The 27,648-nt window shown below is 36.2% G+C and overlaps 1 protein-coding gene across 3 annotated transcripts; it reads left to right on the top strand.

Moving 5' to 3' along the window:
• The first annotated feature begins 525 nt into the window (after nt 1–525).
• Nucleotides 526–27,648, top strand: LOC106131857 (telomerase-binding protein EST1A). 3 transcript variants are annotated; one of them, XM_013331090.2, is made up of 26 exons: nt 555–596; nt 743–1,833; nt 2,359–2,483; nt 3,055–3,254; nt 3,464–3,733; nt 3,972–4,092; nt 4,294–4,550; nt 4,831–4,962; nt 6,750–6,853; nt 8,790–9,000; nt 9,293–9,782; nt 9,871–9,981; nt 10,725–10,832; nt 12,071–12,157; nt 12,559–12,620; nt 12,898–13,049; nt 16,941–17,101; nt 18,213–18,286; nt 18,641–18,738; nt 20,036–20,198; nt 21,929–22,046; nt 22,608–22,784; nt 23,554–23,707; nt 23,965–24,201; nt 24,879–25,045; nt 26,407–27,648. In XM_013331090.2, the coding sequence occupies exons 2-26, from the start codon at nt 840–842 to the stop codon at nt 26,449–26,451; spliced, it is 4,818 nt and encodes a 1,605-aa protein (XP_013186544.1). In that variant the 5' UTR covers nt 555–596; nt 743–839; the 3' UTR covers nt 26,452–27,648. The 3 variants fall into 3 exon arrangements, with proteins under 3 accessions (XP_060810926.1, XP_013186546.1, XP_013186544.1); XM_060954943.1 differs by having other exon boundaries at nt 526–1,833; XM_013331092.2 differs by having other exon boundaries at nt 526–1,833; nt 8,802–9,000.

A 27,648-nucleotide genomic window follows, 5' to 3' on the forward strand; every position in this document is an offset into this window, starting at 1 on the left:
GACATTAGACAAAGAAAAGAATCATTTAAGATGATGATCTTATTGTAGATCTGATTGTAGATGTACAAAATAACAATAGGATGAGGAGAAGAGAAAGAGGAACGACTTGTATTTTGTACTAGCAATACTGGTTAGATATTGCTTTCAATTCAACATACTTTAAACGTACGTTCAGTTAAGACTCTATACATACATACATACATATGATCACGTCTATATCCCTTGTGGGGTAGACAGAGCCAACAGTCTTGAAAAGACTGATAGGCCACGCTCAGCTATTTGGCTTAATGATAGAATTGAGATTCAAATAATGACAGGTTGATAGCCCACGCCTAAAAAAGAATCCCAAGTTTGTAAAGCCTATCCCTTAGTAAAGACTCTAAAGTCTTATTATTGGCAAGCTGGCCACCCGCCACGCTTCGCAACATCCTAATATAGTAATTTAGCACTAAATGCATACTTAGTTATTTTGACGTTTAGTATAAGCCATTTTTTTAAAAAACGAGGTTCTGTGTTCTGTCAAATCAATTGTCAATTTTTTAGCTGTTGTGAAATAAATAAATGCGAAAATCGTTTTTAATTGTGATTTTCTTGAAGTATAGATTGCTTTTATTTAATTTTCATTAAATTCTTTTATATCTAATAAGAGTGTAGATATTTTCAACTTAAACAAAAGCTAGTGTTAAATCATTGATGTTATTTCAAGTGGTGATATTTAACACATAACCTCTTTAATTTTCAGTCGATTTTTTTTGTTTATTAAATAAATAGATAAGATCGTTGCTGTTTTGGTGAAATTACGCTGATGTTCTAAATGCTCCGAGTGATATTGTAATAATATGGATGATGACTCTAAGGAGTATAGAAGAAATAAACCACAACAAAAATTTTATAAACCAGGCAGTGGTCCGTTGAGACGCTCGAGTTATGGTTTAGATATTAAGATGGATCATTATGGTTCTCAGAATTCTATACCAGACGAAACAGTTGATACCAACCGAGATAATTCTTTGAACAACTCGCGTCCCAAAAAACCTGAGCAGCAATTATATGTACCGCGATTAATTGATGCGAGCTTAGACGACAGGCAGACCAAATCTAGAAGTGATTATTCTAGTCAGTTCAACAATAAAAAAATGTCCAATAGGCAAGACAACTTTAACAGTGGATCTGGTTCATATGCTAGGTCTAGTTCAAGAAGAGACAGAACATATTTCGAAAACCATTTTAAGGATAGTGGCAGTAATGATGTTAATAGCAATTATAAGCAGGTGTCTGGTTCTAGATCCACATCACCATCACTTGCTCAAGAAAGAAATACTGTGGATAGAAATCGTGACAGTAGGAGTATGGAGTCTTCTGCTGCCCGCCATTTTACTGGTGGTGGTAAACCACCATCAGGTCGCAGAAATTCTGGAGGTTATTTGTCAGATTCATCAAGACCTAAATTCATGGGAAATATAGATAATATACCTCCAAGATTTAGGAAGAAATTTTTAGAACAATCTGGTCACCACAGTTTTGATAGTTTTGATCAAATAAACAAGCATTCTTTAAACCAGTCTAGTTATAATCAAAGTCACTTTAATAATTCAAATTTGAATTGGTCTCAGACACTACCATCAAGAGGGCGTGGACGTTTGCGGCAAGAAGGGATTGATAGTGAAAAATTTATTCATTCTTACATGACTAATTGTGAAGTACCAAACTCTGGAAGGTCAACACCATGTAGTACATATGTAAATCATTGTGAGACTAATGCCCTGGACAGAAAACAAGACAGGGAAGATATCATGACTAAAAATGACAGTCCAAAAGACTATTATGAAAGCAGTAAGTTTCTTCATGAGCTAATTGTTCTATTTATAAGTTCAAAATAAAGTGTTGGTTATTTATTTGTGGGCTGTACAAGTTCACTACATGAGTAAAAATTCACTTTGGAATTTGTACTTTCTAACGGAAGGACTTTGGAACCAATTCATCAAGGTTAGCAAACCCTGGTGAACTAATTCCAAAGACCTGCCCTAATTGAATGATTTCACCTGGCAAATATTGTGAGGTGATATATTTCCAAAGTGAATTAAAGTAATTTAAAACACACAGTTGAATAAACCCTTGCCTTGGGATAGGCATAGATGTAGCATAGATATAGATGGGGTTAAAAATGATATTTAAGGTCAGTTAGTATAATTTAATAGTATGAAGTTTATACCTTATATGGTTTAAATAAAATGTGAACCTGTCTTCCCTCATTGAAAGTAATATAATTAATTTGCAAGTTCTCCATAAATTCCAAAGATGTTATATGTATGTATTTTATTAATTTTTTTGTAAACAAAATTATTTTTGTTCTTTCAGCTATAAACAATAGGTTAATTGATTCCAATGATGTTTCCGGCCAAAATGAATCAATTAAAGAATCTCAACTTGAGTGTGATACAATAGCACAGATTACAAATAGCCTGCAAGATATGACTAATTTAGTAAGTGTTTTGATTTCCTTCATCTTTATTTAATTTATTGTGATAATGAAGTTTAAAAGAAGTATGGAATAAAACAGTTACCAGTTAACAAAATTTGAATTCAAACATGTGCAAGAGTATCATGTTCACATATCTACATAATGTGTAGAAGTTACAAAACTGGATTAAACTATGTTCCCAGCCATCTAATAACAGACAATTGCTGTTTCAAATTCCTATTGCCATAATAGACCTAATACTTTCTTTCAAATATATTTGGTTGCAATTAATTGCAATTAAATAAATAATCTGTACATCCACAGATGCATTTTTTCTAGTTTTTACGTAAATGTATGTAAAATTAATGTTCATTTTAAAAAAAGGAAATTAACATGCATTGTTTTCAGTTTCATAGGTTGTTTAATTCAAATTTAATCTAAAAATTATTCTAAAAGCACTAGCTGCTTATTTACTGCTGCTCTTACCTGAAGGCTTATTCAGAAACTTAAAACTTTCTATTTGCAATACTCCATGCACAAACCTTTGCATAATCCAAATTCATATTCATAAAATAAATATTCTTATTTAACAGGATTGGAGAGAAGAGGTTGATAAAAATATCAAACTTGATGATCCTTCTGATTCATCTATTACTTTTTCGCAAAGTTTCAATCCGCCAGTTTCCCAAGAAATCAAACCTTCCAGTTCACAAGAAAATAAACCAATAGGTGCTCAAGAAAATATGCAAGGTGAAACTCGTGAATCTAAAAGAAAATCAAAACGTAACAAAAGGTAATTATTTATGAGGGCTTTATTCTCACATAATTGTATTTGGTATTCTCATATAAAAAAAAGAGGAACATGTACCAAGATTTAACAAAGTGATATAGTATCCATAAATTCTAAAATGTAATCTTTGTCTCTCATGGAAAAACAAATGTACTATCAAAGTAGTCACACATAAAAAATAATACTGAATACATTATAAACAATTTTTGCAGAAGTTCTAGCAGAGGACACAAAAACTCTGAAAAGAAGGAAAGGAACAGAAAAGATAGCAATGCAAGCATCCAACTTGAGCCAGAAAGACACCGGAAAGACAGTAGTGTCAGTATACAGCATGAAACAATATTTTCCAACTTGAAGCAGAGAGAAAGAGAACGAAAAGATAGTCATAAAAGCAATCGTTCCTCTACACTTGGAAACAGCAGAGATGACCTGGATCGCTGGAGGTCATTGAGATCATACAGCCGTGAACAAAGTGTAGAAGGGTATGATACCTCAATATTCTTAAAACACTCGAAACTTTTATAAATCAATCTATGGATTTTTAACACGATTGTTGTAAGCCTTTTGTGCTAATAATATACTAAGAAACACTATAGTTTGTTAATTATTTTTGATATTTTATTTAAAGTTTCTGTTGACCAATTTGATTAAAAATAGGGGTCTTATCACTGCAAATATATATAAACCTTTTATTAAGTTCCTGCTTTTGGTTGTGTGCAGGAGGATAGTATCACAATGCAACAGTAGAGATACATCAGTGAATCGCGCCATGAGTCCAAGAGATAGTGATGGATTCAGAGTTCCATCATCAAAATCTGCTACATGGACAGCTGCTAACCAGGTATAAGATGCTTCTTGTAATGGTCAAGGTCTCATGAAATAAATATACGTAAGATAGTTGACTTTTACCACAAAATCCATTTTAATATTATAAATGCGAAGTCTTATATTTCATGATTAAACTGCAGTAACGTTTTTTTCATGTACGCTCTCTTTAAATTATTCAATATGGATTACTAATTACGTTTTACGTTGGTTATAGAAAAAAAGTAACGGTTCTTGGGTCCGGGGTCGTACTGGAAGTGCGGAGCGCGGGCGCCAGTCGCCGGCGGGCGGCGGCGCGGGCGCGGGCGCGGGGGACGCCGCCGCCGGGGGCCGCCGCGCCCGCAAAGGGGGGTCCCGTCGCCGCGGGAGACACTCTGAGCCCGCGCATCATCCACTACCCACGACCAACTCCTCTGCTACCACTAATTGGCGGGAGGAGATATTGGAGTCAAAAAAGCACTCCACGCATGATAGGTGAGACTCCTATTTTTACGTCTAAACATAAATTCGTCATTCCTCTGGCATTTTCTTACGTTCGTTTTGGATCTTCTATCATTAAACCAAACAGTTCAACGTGGCCTATCAGTCTTTTCAAGACCGTTGGCTCTTTCTACCCCACAAGGCATATAGACGTGATTGTATGTAGGTATGTATGTTAATTGTAAAGAGTGGTAGATATACCACTATACAATAATATAAAGTATAAAATTCCTACTTATTTATATTTGGTACTTTATAATCTTATTTCTTTTAGGCAACAAGAAATCCCTACCCAAAGAAGTAGAAAAAATAGTACAATAACTGATAAATTGGCCACTGAATCCTCCACAGCTCATCCTGGCTTGATTATTTTACCACAGGGTACACATTTACAGAAAGAACAAGGGTAAGTTACTAAAAAGTATGTAGTGTAAAAAAATTCTTAAAATAGGTAAGATCAAGATGTTTCGTTTTTATATTTATGATTTCCTCAGTAATATAATAATTATTTTTTTCTGCTATTCGAAATTGTGGAAGCACTTAAGAGTATGAAAGCGGGTAAGGCTGCTGGGTATGATAGAGTGGCGGTTGAGATGCTAAAAGCAGGAAAGGGCGTAGGTTTAGTTGTACTGCCTTTTCAATTTGTGTTGGAGAAGCGGCCGAGTACCAAAAGATTGGTGTAAGGCTGATATCGGCCACAATACAAAGGAAAAGGGTCACAGCTGGACTGCAAAAATTATTGTGGTATAAGCCTGCTAAGCGTCGTCGGCAAATTGTATGCTAAGGTATTGATTAATAGAGTCAGGAATGAAACTGATGACAAAATATGTGATGTTCAAACGGGATTTCGAAAGGAAATGGGATGTACGGATCAGGTCTATTCATTGCGATGCGTAGCCGAAAAGTTTTTGGCTAAGAGTCAAAAAGTCTGTTGCTCGTTCTTGGATATGGAAAAGGCCTATAACAGAATTGAACGGAATTAAGTGTGGTCAGCACTTTCTATGCATAGGGTGAGTGAGGTTTCTTAATACGAGCACTGAAATCCCTATATGAGGATTCGAGTGCCTGTGTCAGGATAAACGGAGCGCACACTGTGTGGTTTAAGATTGAGAAAGGCGTTTGGCAAAGATGTGTTGCGTCACCGGGCTGTTCAACCTATTTATGGATAGTTGTTTAACAGATTTGAAAGAGTCTGAAAGTGGATTAAGTATGAATCAGTTACTCGTCAAATTTCTGCTCTAATCCGATGATCAGGTTATACTGGCGTCATCAGCGGAAGAGTTACAGGAGATGGAAAACTGTATGGATGAAGCTTTGAAAGAGAAAGGAGAAGTGATCGTAAGTAAAACTAAAACACTGGTTTTTGAAATGGAGAAAGAAATGACAGCATGTAATATTTTGATTGGAGGAGAAAAAGTTGAGCAAGTGAAAGAGTTTGTATATCTAGGATCAAAGTTTACATCAGATGGCAAGTGTGATATTGAAAGGAGAGTGAACGCGGGGAACATGGTGAATGGAGCTTTGCATGCCTTTATGAGCAGTCAGAAACTTTTCAAAAAGGTTCGACTGGCTGTGCATAGTGGCGTGTTGGTCCCGACATTAATGTATGGGAATGAAAGTTGGGTATGGCAAAAGAAGCAAGAATAAATGCAGTGGAAATGAGAGCGTTAAGGAGTATGATGGGTGTGTAATTGAGTGACCGGATAAGGAACAGCGTGATAAGGGAATGTTGTGATGTGAAAGAAGATGTAGTCACAGGAATAGAAAAGGATATGTTAAGATGGTTTGGTCATGTGGAGAGGATGAATGAAAGCAGGTTGACTAAGCAGATATACAAGGAGAGTGTGGAGGGAAAGGTCGGAGTTAGAAGACCTAGACGAACGTATCTTGATCAAATAAGGACGTCTTGGTGTTGTTGTACGCCCACATGGGGGACTGAACATAGGGGTGGAGGAAAACAATTAAGTTGGACAAAGCCTAACACATCTGAGAAAACGGAGCACATTTTTGGTTTATGAAGGCTTTGTATATATCCCATATATCGACTTTTTACCAATTTATTTCTAGTACAGACATCAGTCGGTCACTATTTTATTATAAGTTTTATGTATGTATATATAGGTATTCATGTGAACTTTCTTTTGACAAGATTAACTACAATTTAACATTGCCTTTATTTGTTCTTTTTTTCAGGAGAGGCACGGAAACACAGAAAACGTTATATGATCACCACAATCCATCCAAACCTATAATCGTACAAACTAGTCTTAATAAAGTAGATAGTAGAATGGAAAGAGGTAAGCATGGCTTTTTAAAAACATGCACCTACATTTGTAATATATAAAAAGCTTATTATTCTTAAATTAAAATGGCAATGTCTTTTTCATATTTTACTAAATCAATTTTTCACATTTTTCCGTAGACTGCATCTTATTAAGATTATTAAGATATGTTAAAAGAAACTTATTGATAGTGACAGCACCAAATGTTAATTTATTATACGGTTTATACAGCTCTACATTTTCATATGTTTCCCCACTGTCTTATAAAGCTTTTTAGGAGCAGACAAAAAGTTGAACTACCGTCAAATCTAGCTTTATTTCTGTGACAACAGGATGGAGTGATAACAGTGGCGATACCTGGTATTTATAATTAGGGTGGCTCCAGCTTTTGTTATATAGGTTGTAGTGTTAAGTGCGCAAAACCTGAAAATCGTTTCTTCAGACTGTCAATCTGAACAACTTTCAGTCTTTCATTAAGGAACCTATACTTTGAAATAACTGATATTTTCGTGTCTATTATTAGCTAATTACTCAATGAAACGTCAATTAAATCAATAGAAAGATAGAAAACGTAACAAACACTATCACAAATCTACACTATCGTGAAAAACATGCGAAACATCGTTAGGTAGTGCGCTATTCATTGTGCCAGACCCGCGTTTCAAACTCAGTGAGTAATACTAGGCGATTGAGGGTGCGGGGCGCGGGCGGCGCGAAGAACGAATTTGTATGGGCTACGCAAGCGCTGCAGAAGCGCATCACTCGCCTTGGCCGCGTTCGGCGCCGACCGAACGCGCCGACAATCGCGAGTTGCGTTGTGATAGAAGACCGTAGCGCTCGTAAAATGCAATTATTGTACTTAGGTCTAAATAATTAGGTTATAAGTATACAATTTTTTACATTTTATTTAATGCTTAAAAATTATGGTATGGCAGCGCCATACGCGCCATCTTAGATAAATAGCCACTGAGTGATATGATAACTGTCATCCGTACAAATAAAATAGTATGTGTAATAAAATGTTTATATTTGACATTTGTCTCTGAGATAAAACTATATTTTACGCACTGCATAACATTTATACTCTTTATTAAAACATTGATATCAATAGCTTTCAAGAGAACCTAGACATGAACAGCATTAAAGCTTGAGCAGAAATATAGCTGAACTCGTCATATTGCGGCTTAAGAAGTCTGTTTCTTTAACAATAGTGTACTATTGTCATATATCATTATTACTCTATATTATGTGCCGTGTGGTTCCCAGAACCAATAAGAAAAGAATAGGTTTGCCCTTTTTTTCTCATGGATGTCGTAATAGACGGCTAAGTTATAGGCTTATAAACTTGGGATTTTTCTATTAGGCGATGGCGATGATAGCAACCTGTTACTATTTGAATCTCAATTCTATCATCAAGCTAAAAATGAACTGAACGTCAGTCATCAGTCTTTTCAAGACTTTTAGCTCTGTCTACGATATAGACGTGAATATATGTATGTATTACTCAATATGACTTAACAGTGCCGTGTGGTTCCCGGCACTATTACAAAAAAGAATAGGACCACTCCATCTCTTTCCCATGGATGTCGTAAAAGGCGACTAAGGGATAGGCTTATAAACTTAGGATTCCTCTTTTAGGCGATGGGCTAGCAACCTGTCACTATTTGAATCTCGGTTCTATCATTAAGCCAAATAGCTGAACGTGGCCATTCAGTCTTTTCAAGACTATTGGCTCTGTCTACCCCGCAAGGGATATAGACGTGATCATATGTATGTATGTATGTATGACTTAACAGTTATATGAAACGTAGACTCAGCGGCCTCACAGACAGGTCTGCTTTGTTTCTGGTCAAGCATTGAATGCAAAGTAGGTCTAGCCAGCTTTACTAGCACGCAAGTCGTAGTTAGTCGCACAGAGTAGTTAACGCGTTGTTTATGACGTTGAGAGCAGATCTCCCGGCAGGCGCGGGCGGTGGTGGGGGCGGGGGCGAGGCGCGGTGGCGCGGCGGGGACGAGGCGGCCGAGGCGGACGAGGCGGCGCGGGGAGCGCGGCACCGCGACCTGCTGCACAGGGTGGACCGCGCCGACGCCATCTTGCAGACGCATGCGCTCGGCGGACCGTTGGCACTTGCCGCCAATTGGCCGGACGTTGTTGATACCAGGTAATTTATTTTTTCATTTATTTATTTATTCAAAGTTTGATTTAGATTGAATTGTGTGGCGGAGTGCGATCGACTGACGGATATCTAGATAAAAATCTTGTAAAGGGCTTGTGCTTTTACCTCTGTTTTCAGTAAAAAAATACTTTTGTTATGCAATATGATTGAAAAATGTATGTAATTTCAATTCATTCAGTTACTAAATTATACTTAATAAGTAACTCACTTAATGCCCAATGAAATAAATAATGTAATTATTATTATTGTATTTTGTGACATTTTTGTAATTTTACAGAAAGTTCCTACAAAACGCTCTACACCATCTTTTGATGTCTGACCTAAAATTTTGCCAAGCTGAAAACACCGAGCATCATTTTTGGAAGATCCTGTATTACAATTTTATTGAAGTTTTAAGAAAAAGTTTTACACATATCGCCCCGGAAAACAAACCAGAGATATTAAAATTATTAAATGTTATTATTGATGAAGGAAATACTTACTTTGAAAGTTTGGTGCAAGCGTTGGAGAAGACATACAAATTTAATGTAGATGATTATATTAATGACAATCACGTCCTGCCGCCTAAAGGATTGGGTTATATCGGCCTTGCATTGATCTCAGTTCAAAAACTTTACATTTTCCTCGGAGATTTAGCAAGGTATAAGGAACAAGTAAATGAGACAAATAACTATGCTAAGAGTAAATATTGGTACACTAAAGCGCAACAAATCAATCCGAAAAATGGGAGACCTTATAATCAGTTGGCCCTTTTGGCTGTATATGCTGTAAGTTAACATTGTTTGTTTATTTTATAAATATATGTATAGTTCCTTGTATTTCATTTATTTATTAATGAGTGCGTTAACTTTTCAGAGAAGAAAATTGGACGCAGTTTACTATTATATGAGGAGTTTAATGTCATCAAATCCATTTAGTTCAGCGAGAGAAAGTTTAATAACAGTATTTGATGAGAATAGGAGAAGGGTATGTTAACAATGTAGAATGCTTTTTTAAGTATAAATTGTTCTTTAAGTATATATCAGAGGTCGCCAAATGGCGGACCGCGGTCTGCATCTGGACCGCCGACCCATTTTGTGTGGACCGCGAGAACATAGCAATTTGCACTACAGAGTACCTACGTAATTAAATATTAAAATATATTTGTGAAGCGGCGTTTTCCAAGGTGAACTTTATTACGAATAATTTCGAGCTCGACTACTACTACTACTGATGAAAATCTCCAGGATTTAATGTCAATAGCTTGCACAAATTTTACTCCAAACTTCAGACAGATAGTTCGCAACAAAAAATGGCATGTTTCACATTAATATGTTAAAAAATTTTACCTTTGTATTTTTCGAAATCACATTTCTTTAATAAATATTTTTTCTATTAAAATTTGTGCGGACCGCGATGATCATTTCATTTATCAAAACGGACTCCGAGGAAAACTAATTGGCTACCCCTGGTATATATTATTCCTAAAAAGTATTTATGTTTCCAATCTTGGATTAATTCGGAGAGATTTTGCTGACGGCTGAATCAGCTATCGATAGTCAAACTATCAATAGTTCGGCAACGCTATTTATAAATGCCTTTCATCGAACGTGTCAATATACGAAAATTAATATAGCTTTCTAGGCTTAGATAAATCATGACTATTGAAATTTAAAATTTTTATTTTTTATGTTATCAATACATTTATAAATATATAAATGTGTTGCCAGTATGAAGCAGCAGAACGCAAGCGACGCGCGGCCGCCGAGACGAGCCGCACTACGGAGAACGGGGACACTGCACAGAGCGGACACAGCGGCTGTGGGCTTCGGCGTGAGGTATTTATGTAGGAACATCTTAGGTTCGAATCTTACGTCAGACAAAATTTATTAAATTATACTCAAAGTTTCCAATAGCCGGACTATTGGAAACTTTGAGTATAATTTAATCTAGACATTCGAAGCTACATTGATTCCCATCAAGCTGAAAATAAGTATAATTTTTTAAAACACAATCAAAAGCATTATTTCAAAATTCCCCATGATTCCGGTTTAAGGAAAAAAATTGACCCAAGGTCAAAGGTAAAAAATAGGGTTTTTCGCGATTTTCTTCAAAACGGTAAGTTTTATCGGAAAATTACCTCAGACATAAATTGTAGATCATAAAGTTATCTATAAAAAGGTATCAATATTTTTTTTCAATAAAGCGTTTCTGAGATAATATTTGATCTTTTTGCATCGTTATATATTATAACGAAGTTGCAAGCGTCATAATATGCATAAGCACGTCTCGTATATACTCTGTGAGCAGTAATATAAGTAAAAATATTGTTCTGTCGGTAATTTTAACTTGAATTCAAAATATTAAATATACAAAAGTATAATGAAACCCAGTCCCTTCATTTATACTGTAGTGAAACCTTGAGTAATTTTGAAATAATGCTTTTGATTGTGTTTTAAACAGTTATACTAATTTTCAGCTTGATGGGAATTAATGTAGCTTCATTCTTATTTTTTGGTCTAAATTGACCGGACTACAACTTACCTTTGACTACTCCAATACATACATAAATCACGCCTCTGGTTGCTACTATCGCTGCATACTTCTTTCGCTTCATTCACATTTATAACTCTCTTCATGCAAGCCCAATATGTGTAATTTGATCCGTAACAATATTATTATTTACTTTTAAAAAATTAATACGTTGATTATTCATTCTACTTTAGATTTTGATTACAAATCCATATGAGAGATGAGATGCCAATGTCTGAACAGCTGAATTGCCCAAGCAATTGTGCAAATTTAATAAAAAACGATGACCAAACTTTTTGAATTAAATTGCTCTGGTTCTCTGCCAAAGGTTGGTTGCCGGAGGTCAGATGGGACTCGCTGCGTGTATAAACCTGACTCATCCAATTTAGGATCATGGTCAAAGGCGCACCCCGGCTCCTCTCCAGAGGGGTGAGGATTTAACTGGAATTAACGCTAGGAGACAGGGAATAGATTTATTAGACATTGAATATAATGTCTATATACTATGTCTAATTCAAAGTAGTAATGCTCCTTTTTGTAATAGGTTTGGGTGCGGCCCAGCGGCCACCGGACCACCACACTTCGCCCGCAAACTATGGACGAAGACTTTGCATCCATGAGTTCAGTAGAGGTATACTGATATTTCGGAATTTAAATTTTGGTTGATTTATATGTGACTGCAGCATTTATGCAAAAACTGTAAACTTTTGTAGAAGTCTAGCAAAATAGGTAGCCACAGTAACTTACTATATATCTTACTTAATTACTATGCAGTTGGGTTTGTTATATATTTCAAAGAAATTATATAGAGCGATCAGCTGAAGACTTTGTCTGGATGTTTTTATGTCCTGAAATTATTCAGAAAAGTCTGGTGTTTATATACCCTGTGTAGGTAGGTAGTTTATACTAAAGCACTGGCTATAGAACAAAACAATAATATTTTGGCAGTCAAAGTTGACAGTGAAAAAGTGAGGTTTGAGCAAGCAAGTTAAGGAACAGATCTTATAAATTTGATGTATTCTTTTGTTTCAGTTAAACAAAAATTTTATAATTAGTTATGTACACGTGCACGGCAAGCTTATAACAAAAATTGGGTAAGTTTGTTACATAAGTCGTAAAATATGAAAATCCTGTCATCTGAAAACTCAAATAAACCACCGCTTCAAATGTCTCGAAGGCCTTTGTGTAAGCTACTCTTTCTTTAAAAGAAGGATCATATATCTAGCTAACCCCGAAATTTATTCACATTGGCTGGAAATGTAATCAGGAGAGCGCTATGTCGCAGTACAAAGTAACGCTTCCTTCCAAAACTTCTAATGGTCTCAGTGTTGTGCTTTCCGAAGAAGAGTAAATTATTATTCTTACCTTTAGCATGGAGACGTTCTACGAGTCTGCGTCTTTGATGCTCCGTCAATTCCGTGCCTTGCTCACCCGTCAGCCGCTGCCTACCCCCGCCCCGCGTCTGCTACAACTCACTGCGCTTAATATGTTCGCGGTCGAGACCATAGTGTCGAGTAATAAAGGTAAAGTATTTATTTCAACCTCCTTAAAGACCCTATACTCCAATGCTCAAATGGGAAATAAAGATAGAGAGTACTCCACTTGGATGTGTTTTTAGTTTATTGTTATTAAAAGACGTGTATAGTTTACTCTCTTATTTGAAACTAGCTGTTGCCCGCGACTTCGTGTGCGTAAATTTCGAGTTTAATCTTGATCATACAGTCAGATACAGACAGACAGTCAAAAAATGTAAAAAAAAATTGTCTATCCGTTTCAGTCAAAATATTAAATGTACAAAATATTTTTACCGTTTTATTATATGTAGTATTTTGATTTTCAGTTTTTTTTTTAATTAAAAATGCTGAAACAACGCAAAAAAATATATTTAGTAAATAAAATATATCTTGTTTTGTTGGGGCTCGAACTTGGACCGCCAACTTCACAGTCTCACGCGCCAACCACTGGACCATCGAGGCCGTTTCGGTGGTGTCGAAATTAAAGTAGACTACATTACACACATACATATGGTCACGTCTATATCCCTTGCGGGGTAGACAGAGCCAACAGGCTTGAAAAGACTGAATGGCCACTTTCAGCTATTAATTAATAATAGAATTGAGATATACATAGTAATAGGTTGCTCGGCCATCGCCTAAAAAAGAATCCCAAGTTAAGCCTATCCCTTAGTCGCCTTTTACAACATCCATGGGAAAGAGATGGAGTGGTCCTATTCTTTTTTGTATTGGTGCCGGGAACCACAAGGTACTAAAGTAGACTAACAAACCAAAAATCTTTACGTCAGAATTACGCATGTTATGTGCGGCAAAACCAGAATATTATCAAACTGATTTTCACTTATATTGTTATAGGTATTATGCTGTCGTACAATGATAAATGACTTTGAATTTTAAATTTCGTGACTTATTTGCAGGCAAACTCATGCCTTGAGTTCATTCAAATGTCGATAACTTTTTTTTTAGTGAACCGATTTTGATGAAACAAACTTTTAATGTTTTTCTGAGTTAAAACAAATCTGTTTTAAATAAATCTGTTCAGTACTTTCGGAGATAATCGTGATCATACATACAGACAGACAGACAAGAAATTAAATAAAATATTTTTGCTTTCTATTATTCATTCGCAGTGTCCCTCTATCCATTTCAGTCAAAAATACTAAATGTACAGACAAAATATTTTTACTGTTTTATTATATGTACCTATAGAAGAACAACGCATTCACATTGCGTCCGCTTTTTTCAAATATCAAATTGTAAGAAGGAATAAGTATTACCTACTTTTAAAATCACTGTTTATATCAGGGTATATTATGTAATTATTCTCACGCACTCCGTAAATATTACTAACCTTGGTACTTTTTTCTTGATTGACTTTACGCACTTAATTTTAAGGCTCATGAAGTTGTCAAAGGAGAAAGCCATATTAGATTATGGGGAAAACCTTATATAAATTAGTGTTAACAGTAAAGGTTCATAATTCTATTCAGTCTATCAACATAGCCAATTGGTTCTCCTGTCGATTTGAAAATCTGATTTGTATTCATGTTTGCCCAACGTGATGATCTTTTGTTTATGTCCCAATAAAGTTATATAACAATGTCATAACTATCTAAGGGAATACATTACTGACTTAAGACCGACTAGTCCCGAGACAGAACAAAATGACACTCATGTGAGTGTAAAATTTTTTACAGGCTCTAAATAGAATTGGCACGCCTTTTACGGTCATACGGTGGTCAACCTTTCTTATACCAACCTGTATTGGTAATGATTGTTTCTTTATACTAGGTAGGTAACTAGTATATTGTATGTACGTTTACTTCAAACTATAATCTGAAAATTGTTATTTTACAAGCCAATTTTTTTGAATATATGAAATAATAAAATTTGAATACATGAAATATTTAAATATAAATTTCTGAAAAAAATTACAGCAAGTGTTTCCATGTAAGATGCGTACACTTATTCGATAAAGAAAATTAATATATGAGGCCAGCTTGTAAATGCGGCTATTTCCTGCGGCTCCGTCCAGGCGCAGTAAAGGTTTGTAATTACAAATTACAAGTTATCGGAGGTTGATGCACCGCACTCGCGTCGCCGCCGCCTGCGCCCGCGCACCTCACAAATGCACATTTGACGGCAACAGGTTCAACAAACTGACTTTGCGACGGAACGGTGACGACCGCTCTTTTACGCAATTACACGTAATGATATTTTGAATTATTATTGAAAAAATAACTTGGCCACAGCCCTTAATTATTATACCTTTCGAAAACAGGATGCCTTTTGGCAATTTATTCTTAAAAGTTCCAAGAAAGTTCTCAGATAACTGTCCTTTTCGTTACTTACTTTCTCGTAAGTGTAAATTTAGCTAATTCAAAAAGTTGAAGTATTAAATTTTGCAGGTTTTGCATAAAATATTTTGTTTACTGATTCGAGCTGTTTCAATAAGTTATAAAGTATATAAATAGGTAGAAATAAATCTGGTAAGGATGGCGTAACACGTTATGTATTGTGATATCATATGCACACACATGTTTTTATGGATGTCGTGATGTTGCGTTCGCAGGTGCAATCTGAGTTGAGTATTTTTAGCCTATCTATTTATACTCGACCGGCTCCGAACATCGACTTGTCGGTCATCTTCGGGAAGCGCCATTCTAGGGACTTGTTCTGTTTACCTAATTATCAATACGACAACTTTTTCCTATCATGCTATGAATACCTATTAAGAATTTTGTGTTGTCGTCATTGTAACTTAGTTTTCCCCTTAAGACAAAATGTAAATCTTGTTTTTACACAAATAAATAAAAATACAATGCCTAGATAAAGATGATTCACGCAAGACTTGTTTCGCAGGATCGTAGGTATATATGTAGGTATATCAAGATACCTTGGGCTTTTTTAATAAACCTTATTAAACCTGCTAGTCCGTATTTTTTTGACTCATCAAAAATGGGTAGGTATTGTAAAATATAACATTAGCAAAAGATTAGTTGGTCTTTTAATAGTTTTAGGCTTTCTGTCTCATGTCAGCGTGTTGCTACGGGAAACACGCAGAGGCCGCCTGTTCTCTTACCAAGAGAAGAGAAAAAACGTCGGTTTGTGCCGTCCTCGGATTTCAGTCCATTGGCTCGCATATCATCTTTTCCGACGTACAGCCATGATCTTTTCGACCTGTCCCTTCTACGGTAGCGGCATGGCCAGACATCGGTTCCCCAAGTTGTCTGTCGTTTTCCGCGAAACATGACTGTACGAGCTGAGGCGGCTCTCCTGCATTTTGTCTGCTATGTCACGGACATGAAGGCTGCCGCAGCTGAGCCTGAGCAGGCTGCCGCTTTTTATATTTGTGACACGCAGGATTTGCTTGTGCCGCTCCATCACAGGCCAAATCTCGCTGCCATACAACAGGACAGGCCTAGTGATGGATTTATGGATCTGACTTTTTTGCCTAACCGGCATTATGGGTTACAGACGACACCTACCACCACATTCTACTTTGCCCAAGGCGCTGTTATGCAAGCCTTGCCGGCGCAATCGTTGTCCCCGGACGCATGGAGTGCAGATCCCAAGTAGTCTTTTAATAATATTAGTATTCTTACCTATAGATAAACTAAGCGTAATTGAAATCACATGTATAATAAAATAATACTACTTTTATGATTGTTTAATTATTAGGTGGGCTTGGGAGCTGTAACACCTCGCCTTAAGGGGTATTTGAAAGGTGGCCTAGGTATATTCTGGAGCCATGGGTCGGGTACGGGTGGTGGAAAACCACCATGCCTAGCTGCTTTGTCAAACCTTATTTGGCTCTCTTTTTCTATTAATACCTATAAAATAAGAGTGACAAAATGGTTCGTTTGCTGAAATGTTATATCATTGCTTTATATTTATCAGATGCGAGTAGCAATGGTGAGAGGTCTGCGTGGTTGCAATGCGCGCTAGGAGTGGCACTGTTGATGTACGGCGTCATGTTGGAGCGCTGCTGCGCGCTGTTGCCCGAGCCGCCACACGCGCAACAACACACTGATGCGTTGCTGTTGTTACCCGCCATCAAGGTGAGTACAGGATGGGACAATTTAGGATCCTTCGATTGTGTTTAATTGAAATTTAGTGGACTGTATAAAAAAAATAATATATTGAACTGCTAAAAAAACGTTTGATAATATAGAGCTTCGTTATTATTTAAAGTTCAAAGGCAAATAAGTCAGTCGGCCACATATCCGCTCAACCTCTAATCCCGCGTATGTCGTGATAGCCCACCAAACAACGCGCCTGGCTGGAGCGCCCGAGACTAGCGCGAATAAGGACCATTCCATCTCTTTCTCATTTATGTCGTTAAAGGTGGTTAAATGAATAGGTAAATTCATCTAGTGCAGCTTGTTACTTGATCCAATATAGGTTAAGTTCCCCCAAAAAGGTTGCGCACTTTGGACTCTTTTCTAGGGAGGTGAGGATGTTACCGGGATTGACGCCAGGGGGGAAAAAAGTGATTACAGACAGGGCTGATCTCTTTGAAAGACTGGCGTGGCTGCTCATTGATGCGTAGCGGCTGCGGCTGGCTTTCAAATTTTGTAATACTATGAATAACTGGAGAACCACCCTGCGGTCATATAGCGGTTACCTGCTTTTAATCTTACGATTAAATCTTGAGATTAAAAGCAGGATGACCGCTATCTCTTCAAATGCGTCGACAAAACCTTTTTAAAAGTGGCAGCTTTACGAACGTTTTTTATTCTGGTAAATATAGGCGGAGATTTGGACAAGAGTTCTTCTGCACCACAGTTCCTTCTTCTTAGTTGACTAATGGTCATTTTATAAGTGGTTACTATTATCTTAATATTTTTTGTTTGAATTATTTAGACACATTTTATTACTCGATTACATTGGTTTAACTAATTACTCTATAACATTTTAGACTTCAGCAAAGTTAAATTTAAAAGTCACACAATTAAAGTTACTCGTATAATGCTGTAAACATTACTACTATCGTGTATGATAACATAGTATTGCTTTTACGGGTAATCCTAAGAAATGAATGTTTGGTACCTATGTATTAGAAATTAAATTTTGCAAGCATATTTATGGCGCAGATTTCAATTCTAAATTGATAGTGTGTGTATTTAAACTTGAATCTTTAATAAATTTCAATTTTTTTTTTGGTTGCAGGTGTGGTCTGACTGGATGTTATGCCACAGTAGAGTATGGAATCCTCCCCCAGCGTTCAATAATTTCGATATTGAGTGAGTGCGTTGTTTAACAAATTTGAACAATTGATTGAAATGCTTCTCGCGCAGATTGTTACATACTGTCAATCAATCAAAAGGGAATAAACTTGGGATTCGTTTTTAGGCAACGGGCTAGCAACTTATCACTATCTCAATTTTCATCTAGCTGAACGTGGCTTGTCAGTCTTTTTTCGAGGCTATTGGCTATGTTAACTACATAACGCCTTATACCTTGATATACGTATGTAATATCAATTAAGTTAGTTGCAAATATCTCGTATGCAGCAAATAAATTGGTCGTCTCAAAAACTATTCCATCTTGGCTAATCATTTTTATTTTACACAATAATGGTTTCTCTTGCTATGCAGAAGCGATTACGACCCGTGGGACTGGCTGGCGAAACTGATGAACATCCTAGAAGCTCTAGATGATAAGTCAATAGAATTGGAATATGAACCAAAAGAAGGTAAGATAGAGGAGGATGACGCTTTTGGGCGCTGTGTCTCAATTTTTATGGTTGCATATTTTACACGTAAATAAAGTGCTCAAGCTCAATCGTAAAGCAGTTATTTAAAATTGAACATATTCAAAGCGGGAATATAAAGTGACTCACATGATAATGATCACGTTAAAGATAACTCAAATGTCAGATCAGTGTGAAGTGAAAAAAAATGGCGTGATTCCTATTAATGCGATACGCGAGCTATAATTGATCAATAGTACATGTCTTAAGCGAACATTATTTAGTTTTTTGACGATTCAATCAGGTGTGTAATGCATGACTGGAAGAAATTCTTCTATGATTAAGCACCTTTATCGGCGTAGATCTATGACCACCATTGAGTAGAAAGATTACGTAAGCGGTTATTTTACAATTGTTTTTTGTGCGGATTAGTCTTAGCGGATGCTTATAGCATGTTACATTTCGCACTCATCTCTCGTCCGTTATTCGCGGCGACCTTGAAGGCCATTCGAGGTGGTCATCAGCACCCTGTAATTTTTAAAGCTTTTATCGCAATTTATAATCATATATCATTTTTCTAATTTGAAAAAGCCTGAATAGTGTAAGACTCTTTGTTTTAATGTGAATTTTAATGTGAAGATATCTAGGACGGAAAATTAACGAAAATTTGTGTTCGTCATTCGTATATAAATGCAATTCTTGTAAATATGGAAGTAGGTACTTATAAAATTTTATCTTTAATTTCGTGATTCACATTAAAACTTAGCGTGTAATTTACCAATGGTCCTACCTGATGCTCGTCTTTATCGAAACACGATGTGGCAAATGGATGCGATCATGTCTATTAATATACACATCCTGATAACGAATGTTATTCACACAAATCACTGATACACTATGGTGTGTTTATATAACATGCATATATTCGTGATTTGTAAATAAATCTTATTTTTTATTTAAAAATAATAATGTCTTTGTTTATTTCGGGAAGACTGCAGCATTGCCTCTTCTTTTAATACCCATTTTTTACCAAGTTCCTCTTGAAAGCCTAGTTTCTAATTGTATCAAATCGGCCCAGTAGTTTTTAAGTTAAATCGTAACAAAAATAAATACAAATCTTATTTTTGCATGTAACATTAGTATAAACTATGGATATAGAGTGTCAGATGTGAGCTGTTATGTGTAAAAAATGATTATAGTCAAAAACGCTCTCCGGGCTGCTTTCCAGAGACGTAAGTGCCTAACCGGGACTTACGCCAGGAGGAGGAAGAAGATTGATATATACGTTTATGATGTGTAGGTTACACGCCTGTTCGTTTGGCGGAGGACGCATCGTTGGGGGGGTTCACTCCCCTTATGTACATGGAGCCGGCGACGGCGTGGGTGCGGCCCGACCCAGCGACGTCGCTCCAGGTGGCCGAACACGCACTGAGGACAAGGAAACTGCTGTTTTTCGGCACAGAGTCAGTATACAATTTGTTTTTTTTTTACTCCACATTATAATGATGTTTTTATACAAAGTAACTTCTCTTACAATCTCTAATAATGAAGCGAAATAAAGTTGTACGAAAACTAAAGCGTACAGGAGAGTCTTAACTACTGAGTGTACGCATTGTAACTTAAAATACCACTATGTGTAAAAAACTATCCATATTCTAGGTTATTTTTCATTTTGATGACTATTATTACTTTTTTTTGCCTACGTATGGTTTGTTCACGTGTTTGTTATTTAAGTTATAAGTTTATACGGCCATGCTATTGTGTAACTTACTTTTCTATAAATTTCAGTGATTATTTTTTTATAACATGTATTTTATTATTGCAATCGCTACTACCTAACCTAACTCAAATGAAAATAAAAGTTTTTACTCACTTCTTCAATTACACGGAATTAAAACTATTGCCATTAGTACTATTTTATGCGCAGTGTTATATGTATATTACAATCATATAATACAACGTTAGATTGGGTCATTGTTTACTAAGCTCAGGTTTTGTCTTAGGGTATAAGAGAAAAAATGTGTTTACATGTTACATGTATAAAGTTGTATTATTATGATGCTTTCGGTGTAGAAATTTAAATCACTAATAGGTCACATATTATCGATATTAATTATGGATTCAACGTCTGCTATTTCCAATCAACCATTCTTTATACCGAAGTTTTATTCTGTTCTTTTATCTTTAAAATTACTTTCTCAAGAGTGCCCCCTTTGTGTAAACCTGCTCTTATAATTTTATTATGTTAGTTAATTTTACGCTTAATGTCGGCATCATAGGCTGTAAAAATAGCAATAAAGCCGAAGGCACACGTCTTCACCTTATTTTTACCTTTTTCATTCTTTATTAGGTTGCAAGACCTCGATATGGGGACGCAAAGTTTTGAGGGGTGCTTTTTGTTATTATGACAAAATAAAAATATTGCTAAAATAGATTTGCACAGTAGGTATTATGAAACTCATGTTGTTTAATTAATGTTTCTTAAATTTATCAGATCTTCAACTAGATATATTCTATAGATAATTTTATATATGAAAAATTTATTTTTTACAGTTATAATTTAGATTAAAAGATACAATGTCAAGGGCGGAGGGCGAAACTGAAAACAATCTATACATGTTAATCAAATAATCACGTGTTGTGTTAATACACCTTAACAAGTAGTATTTTGTTTTTCGATATAACAGAGTCTGCACATGAACGATTCACGATACCTATCTATACGTGATAAAACTACCTATATTGCGTCTATAATGTTCTTTAATTAAACTTGGCATACAATGTTTCAAAGGTAAGGTTTGCAAAGCGCCTTTGATCTTACACCAGAGGAAATAAGAGCGCGATGGGATTAGGAGGATGTTATGGGATATAATTTTAGTTAGGATTAATACACATCCTATTTATTTGTTATTCTAGTGTCGAGAGCGGTCGTGTTTGATTGCATATGGTATTACAAACCTTCCGGTTAAACTCGTTGAATTAATATCCATCATTCAGCCATAAATCTGAGTCGGAGGTTCTGTCTACCCATCAAGGGATATAGACGTGATTATATATATGTGCCTATGTATTTTCGCCGGATCACAGGAGGGGTGAGCTGCATTTGCGTTTGCTTTCTTTAAGAGCGCGTTCTTTTCGACTCCCTTCAAAATTTCTTTAGTATTTATTTAATTTAACCAGCTTTCGTCCGCAGATACCTCGTGGGTGTGGAGCCGCCGGTACTTCGACTAGAGTACCCCGGCGATGCGCCGCCGCGGTACGTGAGCGCCGTACAACGCGTCCAACCCAACCATCCGCCGCTACATCACTTGGTGAGTACTAGCAGATTTTCACTAGCACTGGAGCTAGTTGCCGTTTCATTTGTTTAGAACTTCGTTTTTGTAGCTACCAATGGTTAGACTTAGGTTCCGTGGTGACGAACTGCCGCGATACCTTTCCGCCGTATAATACTCCAGCTCAACCATCCGCCCCTCCATCGCTTGAGAAATAAAAGCAAATTTTGATTGACACAGGAGCTTACTCCTGCGCTATTGGTTCCGAAATCTTTTTGTTTCATTAAACGAGTACTTAACTTTCCTTTTTCTTAATAAATGGTGAACCCCAGGCTACTCTCCAGGGAGGATGCAACCAGGACCAGTTGTCTTGGTTGCATCCTGCAGAAGTTTTATGATTATTTACTTATTTAAAGGAAGTTATAACTCTTCTAGCTATGCTGATTCTTCATGAGTATTTTTATTATTGTTTTTGGCTGATAATACATCAAGGCCTATACAACTACTGCAAATTCTAATGTGTTATGAATAACATAAAATTTATTTTTAAGTACATCTATAAAATAATCGTTCTTATTTAGCATGTTTATTTATTCCTAGTCAGAGGATTCAGAAGATGAAGACAGTGCCAGCGGAGCTACCAGCGGGCCGACCAGTCTCGGCGAAGGGCTCGAGGGTCCCGAAGCACCGGACGAAGCAACACGCAGGCTGCTCAGGCGTAAAGAACAATTGGAGTCACGGAAAGCCAACTTGGAAAAACGCAGGGAACGCATGCAAGTGTGTATAGACGATGTTATGGGAGTGCCAAAAATTAAAAAATGTAAACTTAACAAGGGAAAAGGACCTTTGTTTCAAGCACGTATGTACTGTTCCTTGTACCAGAGTATTATGTGAACCAAAATGACGTCAATGATTCTCCACATAATTACATCATTGTGGACCTTTAATGGCCCTACCTAGTCATATTCCGATAATTTTATAACTCTATATGGCTAAATTCCACACTATATATGTAAGTGAACATATTTTACACATAATTAAGCACTTGGTACTTTAAATATGAATCTGATTTTCCATAAATGGTTGATCTTTTTTGTGATACTCACTAGAAAAGATGGCTGAACTGCCATAACAGGCATTTAAAAGAAGATATAACGCAGCGTTGTTTCGTGAGAAAATATAAAATGTGAGTCAGCCAAAAAGTTATTAATTCAACAATTTATAGGAAAAACGTAAAGTATAATGTTATAATATCGAAGGTCTCTTTATTGCATTATGATTCGTACTACGAATCATAATGCAATAAAGAGACCTTAAAGTTTAAAGAATATATTTTCTCAAAGAATTGCAAAGGACGAGAAGAAGAATTGTTATTTGCGATGGAGGATATATTCTCTCTGGGCTGTACCTCTTTTTGCGCCCTTAATATTTTGCTAGAAGTAGTAAAATTGTAAATCAAAGTCAAGTTTTCTGTTCTTCCGTACGATATTCAATAGCTTACAAATTGCAGACAAATTGGCATGTATTGGCAACGATGTTTTCATAGGAAATACTGCGCAGCGGTTGGGTGAGCGTAGAGGTCGAAGTGCGGCCTCGTTGGCTGGTGCCCGACACCAACTGCTTCATCGACCACTTGCCGCGGCTGGCGGCCGTCGCGGGCCAGCCGTCGCCGCCGTACATGTTGGCCGTGCCGCTCGTCGGTCAGTATTGAATTGATAGCGACGTTCTCATAGGCACTAACAGATTAATGATTTCAACTTGAATTACATAAGTCATTCCAATGTCTTGACATTAATCTCATAATAGACTGTTAAACATAATATTTTTTGATATGAACAGTATCTACATGCCATTTGGGCTATTATTATTAAAATAGTGACTTATATTTTCCTAATACAATTGCATTACTAGATGTTTTATAAAATAAATGATAACTTATTTGTTGTTTCGTTCATAGTGATGACGGAACTTGAAGGTCTGAAGAAATGCGATCGAGTGGGTCAGAGTGCGCAAGCTGCTTTATCGTGGATGAGTGGCGCGGTGAAGTCGGGGGGAGTAAAGCTTGTGACGTCACGAGGGTCGCTGTTGACGTCTAGCACCTTCACCGCTGAAAGGGAACAGCAGGCCGCGACAAATGATGACAGAGTTCTTGCGACTGCCACTAATTTGCAGGCCAACTTCACTTCGCAAACAGGTATGAAAATAGTTTCGTAGTAATTTAGCCTTTTTTGGTGGTGTGCTCAATGGACATCTTTCAGGGCTGTAAGGCGTGGTCATATCAGTTAGACCTTCACCAAAAGCGACCTAAGCCAGGAGCTATGTTCGATGATTTTAGGGTTCCACATCCAAAAGGTATTACATTCGCTGTCAGTCTATCTGTCACCAGACTATTTCATTAACAGTGTTGGTTAGAAACCCTAATTTTATTTAATTATGTATGCCGTTGCCGCTATAACAACAAATACCTAAAAATTTAAAAAATATATTTTAAAAGGGTTGTCCATACAATTTTTTTTTATATTATGCTTAATATTAATAACTGTAACAGGCATATAACCTTTAAAATAATAAGTTTGTTTTGTTACTTAAATATAAAAAATAAATATTTAAGTAACAAAACAAACTTATTGATGGTGTGGAACCCTTCGTACGCGAGTTTTTTTTTCTGTAACATGCTGAATTTTTCGCGAGGGTTGTAAAAAGCATAATGAATACAATACAAACGTTATTATTTATTGAAAAACTATCAAATTCATTGCAATATTTCCAAAGTATCTTATAAGATAGATTCTGTAACACGCCTCAATTTACTAGATACCGTACACGTACGCAATCAGTAGCAATTAACGTAATCGAGTTCCGTATTTGCAGAGTCGCCGCGCGAGGAAGCGGGCGATCCTGCGAGATGCGTGAAGCGCGTGTGCGAAGTGGTTCTGTTGACGGACGACCGGAACTTGCGGGTGAAGGCGCTCGCCGCGGAATTGCCCGCCAGAGATCTGCCATCCTTCATGCAATGGGCGGGCTTGACGCACGACACGGTAAGTAGCACACATCATCTTCTTCATTGAGAAGATAAATAACTTGTCCAATCCATGTATATTTAAATCAATGACTGTTCTTTTGTTTCATTGAATAAAACAAAGTATAGTAGGTAATATTAACTCAGCCGTAATCGTTGAATTGAGAACATCCTTGCCGATAATGATCCTGTGTACTTCCTTAAAATCTTTCCTGGATAACGGGAAACATTTTAAATCTGCGAAATCGGCCAGCCTGTCTCGAGTTTAAGTGACATATGAACAGCGATTTATATTTATATGAATTCTAGCGACGCGCCCCGGCACCGCACGAGTAGCATTTACAGATATTAACTTTCCTCAGAAAACCCTCTTTCCAAAATTTCAAACAGAAACAAAATCCGACCACAACTCTCTGAGAATAGCGCATACATACAGCCAGAGAAAATAGAGAGTCGCCCTTTAATATGCAGTGATAGTGATGAAGTAATTTTATTTATTCATATAAATTGTACAAAGTGTGTATAACTTATGTACGTTGTTAATATCTTTGATAGTGCATTTATAGCACAAGCACGATCAAATGATAAATTAATCCTTCTACAGAAAAGGTAAATATAAAACAAACATGTGTTATTCGAAATTGCTTCTAATTGTCGCACGTTTGTCATGCGAATGTGATTACTACCCGATACGTGGATGCACGCGCTACCCTTCATTGAATTATGTTAGATGCGCGTGCGTCGCCTACGTAACCCGCCTGCCTAGATCAATCGCTACTCGCTTGACAATGGTCATGTTTCAAGTAACAGTTAAACGTACATAATATGTTTGATTCATGATTTATATAAATCTTAAACCACAGGAATATATCTTGTGGTTCCCAGCACTTTATTAGAATAGAATTACTCCATCACTTTCACATGGATGTCGTAATAGGAACATTAATCTAGTGCAGCTTTTACCATGATTCAATATGGGTTAGGTTCTCCTGCAAAGATTGCAGAGGCCAGATGGGAGTCCCCTTTCCAAAAAGCCTGACTTACTTAAGATCTTGGTCAAAAGGCACACCTGAGTTCTTTTCCAAGGAGGTAAGGATATAACCGGGATTGACGCCAGGAGGAAGAAGACTTCAGCCATCAGCTATATTAATTGAATAATAATTTGGTGTCTTTTAACATGCTTTTGTCACTTAATGGCGTTGAGTTGTCATAATAACAAACCATCTTCACCATCTTCCTGGCATTTGCGATACGTCTTACCGAAGGGAGCAGGACCCCAAAAGGGTCTTCCTATGACTCAATGCTTAATTTAATTCACTGAGAATTGCGATCTAAAAGTTAGTGAATTTGCTTGGTATTGAATATTAATTATTTTTACAGAATCTGATGAATAAAATGGATGAAAAACCTTCAGTAAAGCAGTGATGGTCCGCGAGCGATTAGCTGTTGGAACATGACCGGCGCCACCTTACGATTGTTGTCGGAGACGTTTCTAATGTTGTAGATATGACGGTGCCGAGAATGGTATTCGACGATCTCAGGAGGCGGCTCGAGTGCGCGGCACACTAGTTTAGGAATTGAATAGATTAAGTAAAAATAAATACACCAATAGACACTTTAATTTTATAATATGCTTTACATTCTACTCTTTTGCTCCTGGGCTACGTTTTTAATCGTTATTTTTATATTATTTTCAGTTTTATTATTAAGATATCAGATAAATCGTAAATAAAATGTTGCTGATTTTTATTTTTTGTAATATATTAAGTATATATTTTTTTTTTATTTTGTAGCTAGGTTGTAGTTACAAAATGTACTGTATAGACCTATGATAACATCAAGTACATATGGCATAGTATGTTTTCGTTTATATGTAATAAAATAAATTAATGACGAATTATTCTTATTGAATGAAACAAAGTAACTACACTGTTATGAATTGAAATCTGTATAAGTTATTTTTAATGGAATTTTAGAATTAGTTTTGAGTAAACTTAATTTAACTTGATGAATTTGCATGAACGCACCAGTGTCTTGTGCCATTCGTTTATAAGAGTAAATTTGGCGTGCATTAAAGGGTAAATTTTAGCTAATGTAAAGTAACCCAGGGCTGTCTTTTAGTCTTTCATTGTTGCATTCATAACTCACCTTCATATTTGTATCACGTGTTTCATTATGGTGTTATAAATCGTTTCGTGTTACAATGACATTTCGTGTTTTGATACAAGTTAAAATATATCTGCCACTGATATTAGTTGCGTGTATTTTTCATATACAGAAAGTTTGACACCTAATACAGAAAAAAGTAAATGCATTTTCATTCTGCAAATAATATTTTAATAAAAATCGTTTCCATTTTATAAATTTAAGCATTAAAATTAAATGGTATCTACGAAATACTTCCGAACCTTCAAGAGTGCTGAGAGAAACTAAAGAGTACAATTAACTCACACTCACCAATACTAACATGAACGTATTTTACTTAATAGATAATAAAATTTATATAACAATACATTATGTGAAATACTGAGAACTATATTAGTTATAGAAACAAGTTCTTTTTGAAACAAATTTGATGCTGTTACTTTTGTCTTAATCATGAAGTTTTAATAAACATTGAAT

The sequence above is a fragment of the Amyelois transitella genome, chromosome 5 (assembly GCF_032362555.1).
Source record: "Amyelois transitella isolate CPQ chromosome 5, ilAmyTran1.1, whole genome shotgun sequence".
Taxonomy (NCBI): Eukaryota; Metazoa; Arthropoda; class Insecta; order Lepidoptera; family Pyralidae; genus Amyelois; species Amyelois transitella.

Excerpts from the sequence above, each read along its gene's own strand:
- LOC106131857 (XM_060954943.1), top strand. The coding sequence starts at position 840 with ATGGATGATGACTCTAAGGAGTATAGAAGAAATAAACCACAACAAAAA. Across the intron at positions 23,708-23,964 it reads GTTGGCCGTGCCGCTCGTCG|TGATGACGGAACTTGAAGGT; the intron begins GTCAGTATTGAA and ends TTTCGTTCATAG. Across the intron at positions 25,046-26,406 it reads CGGGCTTGACGCACGACACG|AATCTGATGAATAAAATGGA; the intron begins GTAAGTAGCACA and ends TTATTTTTACAG.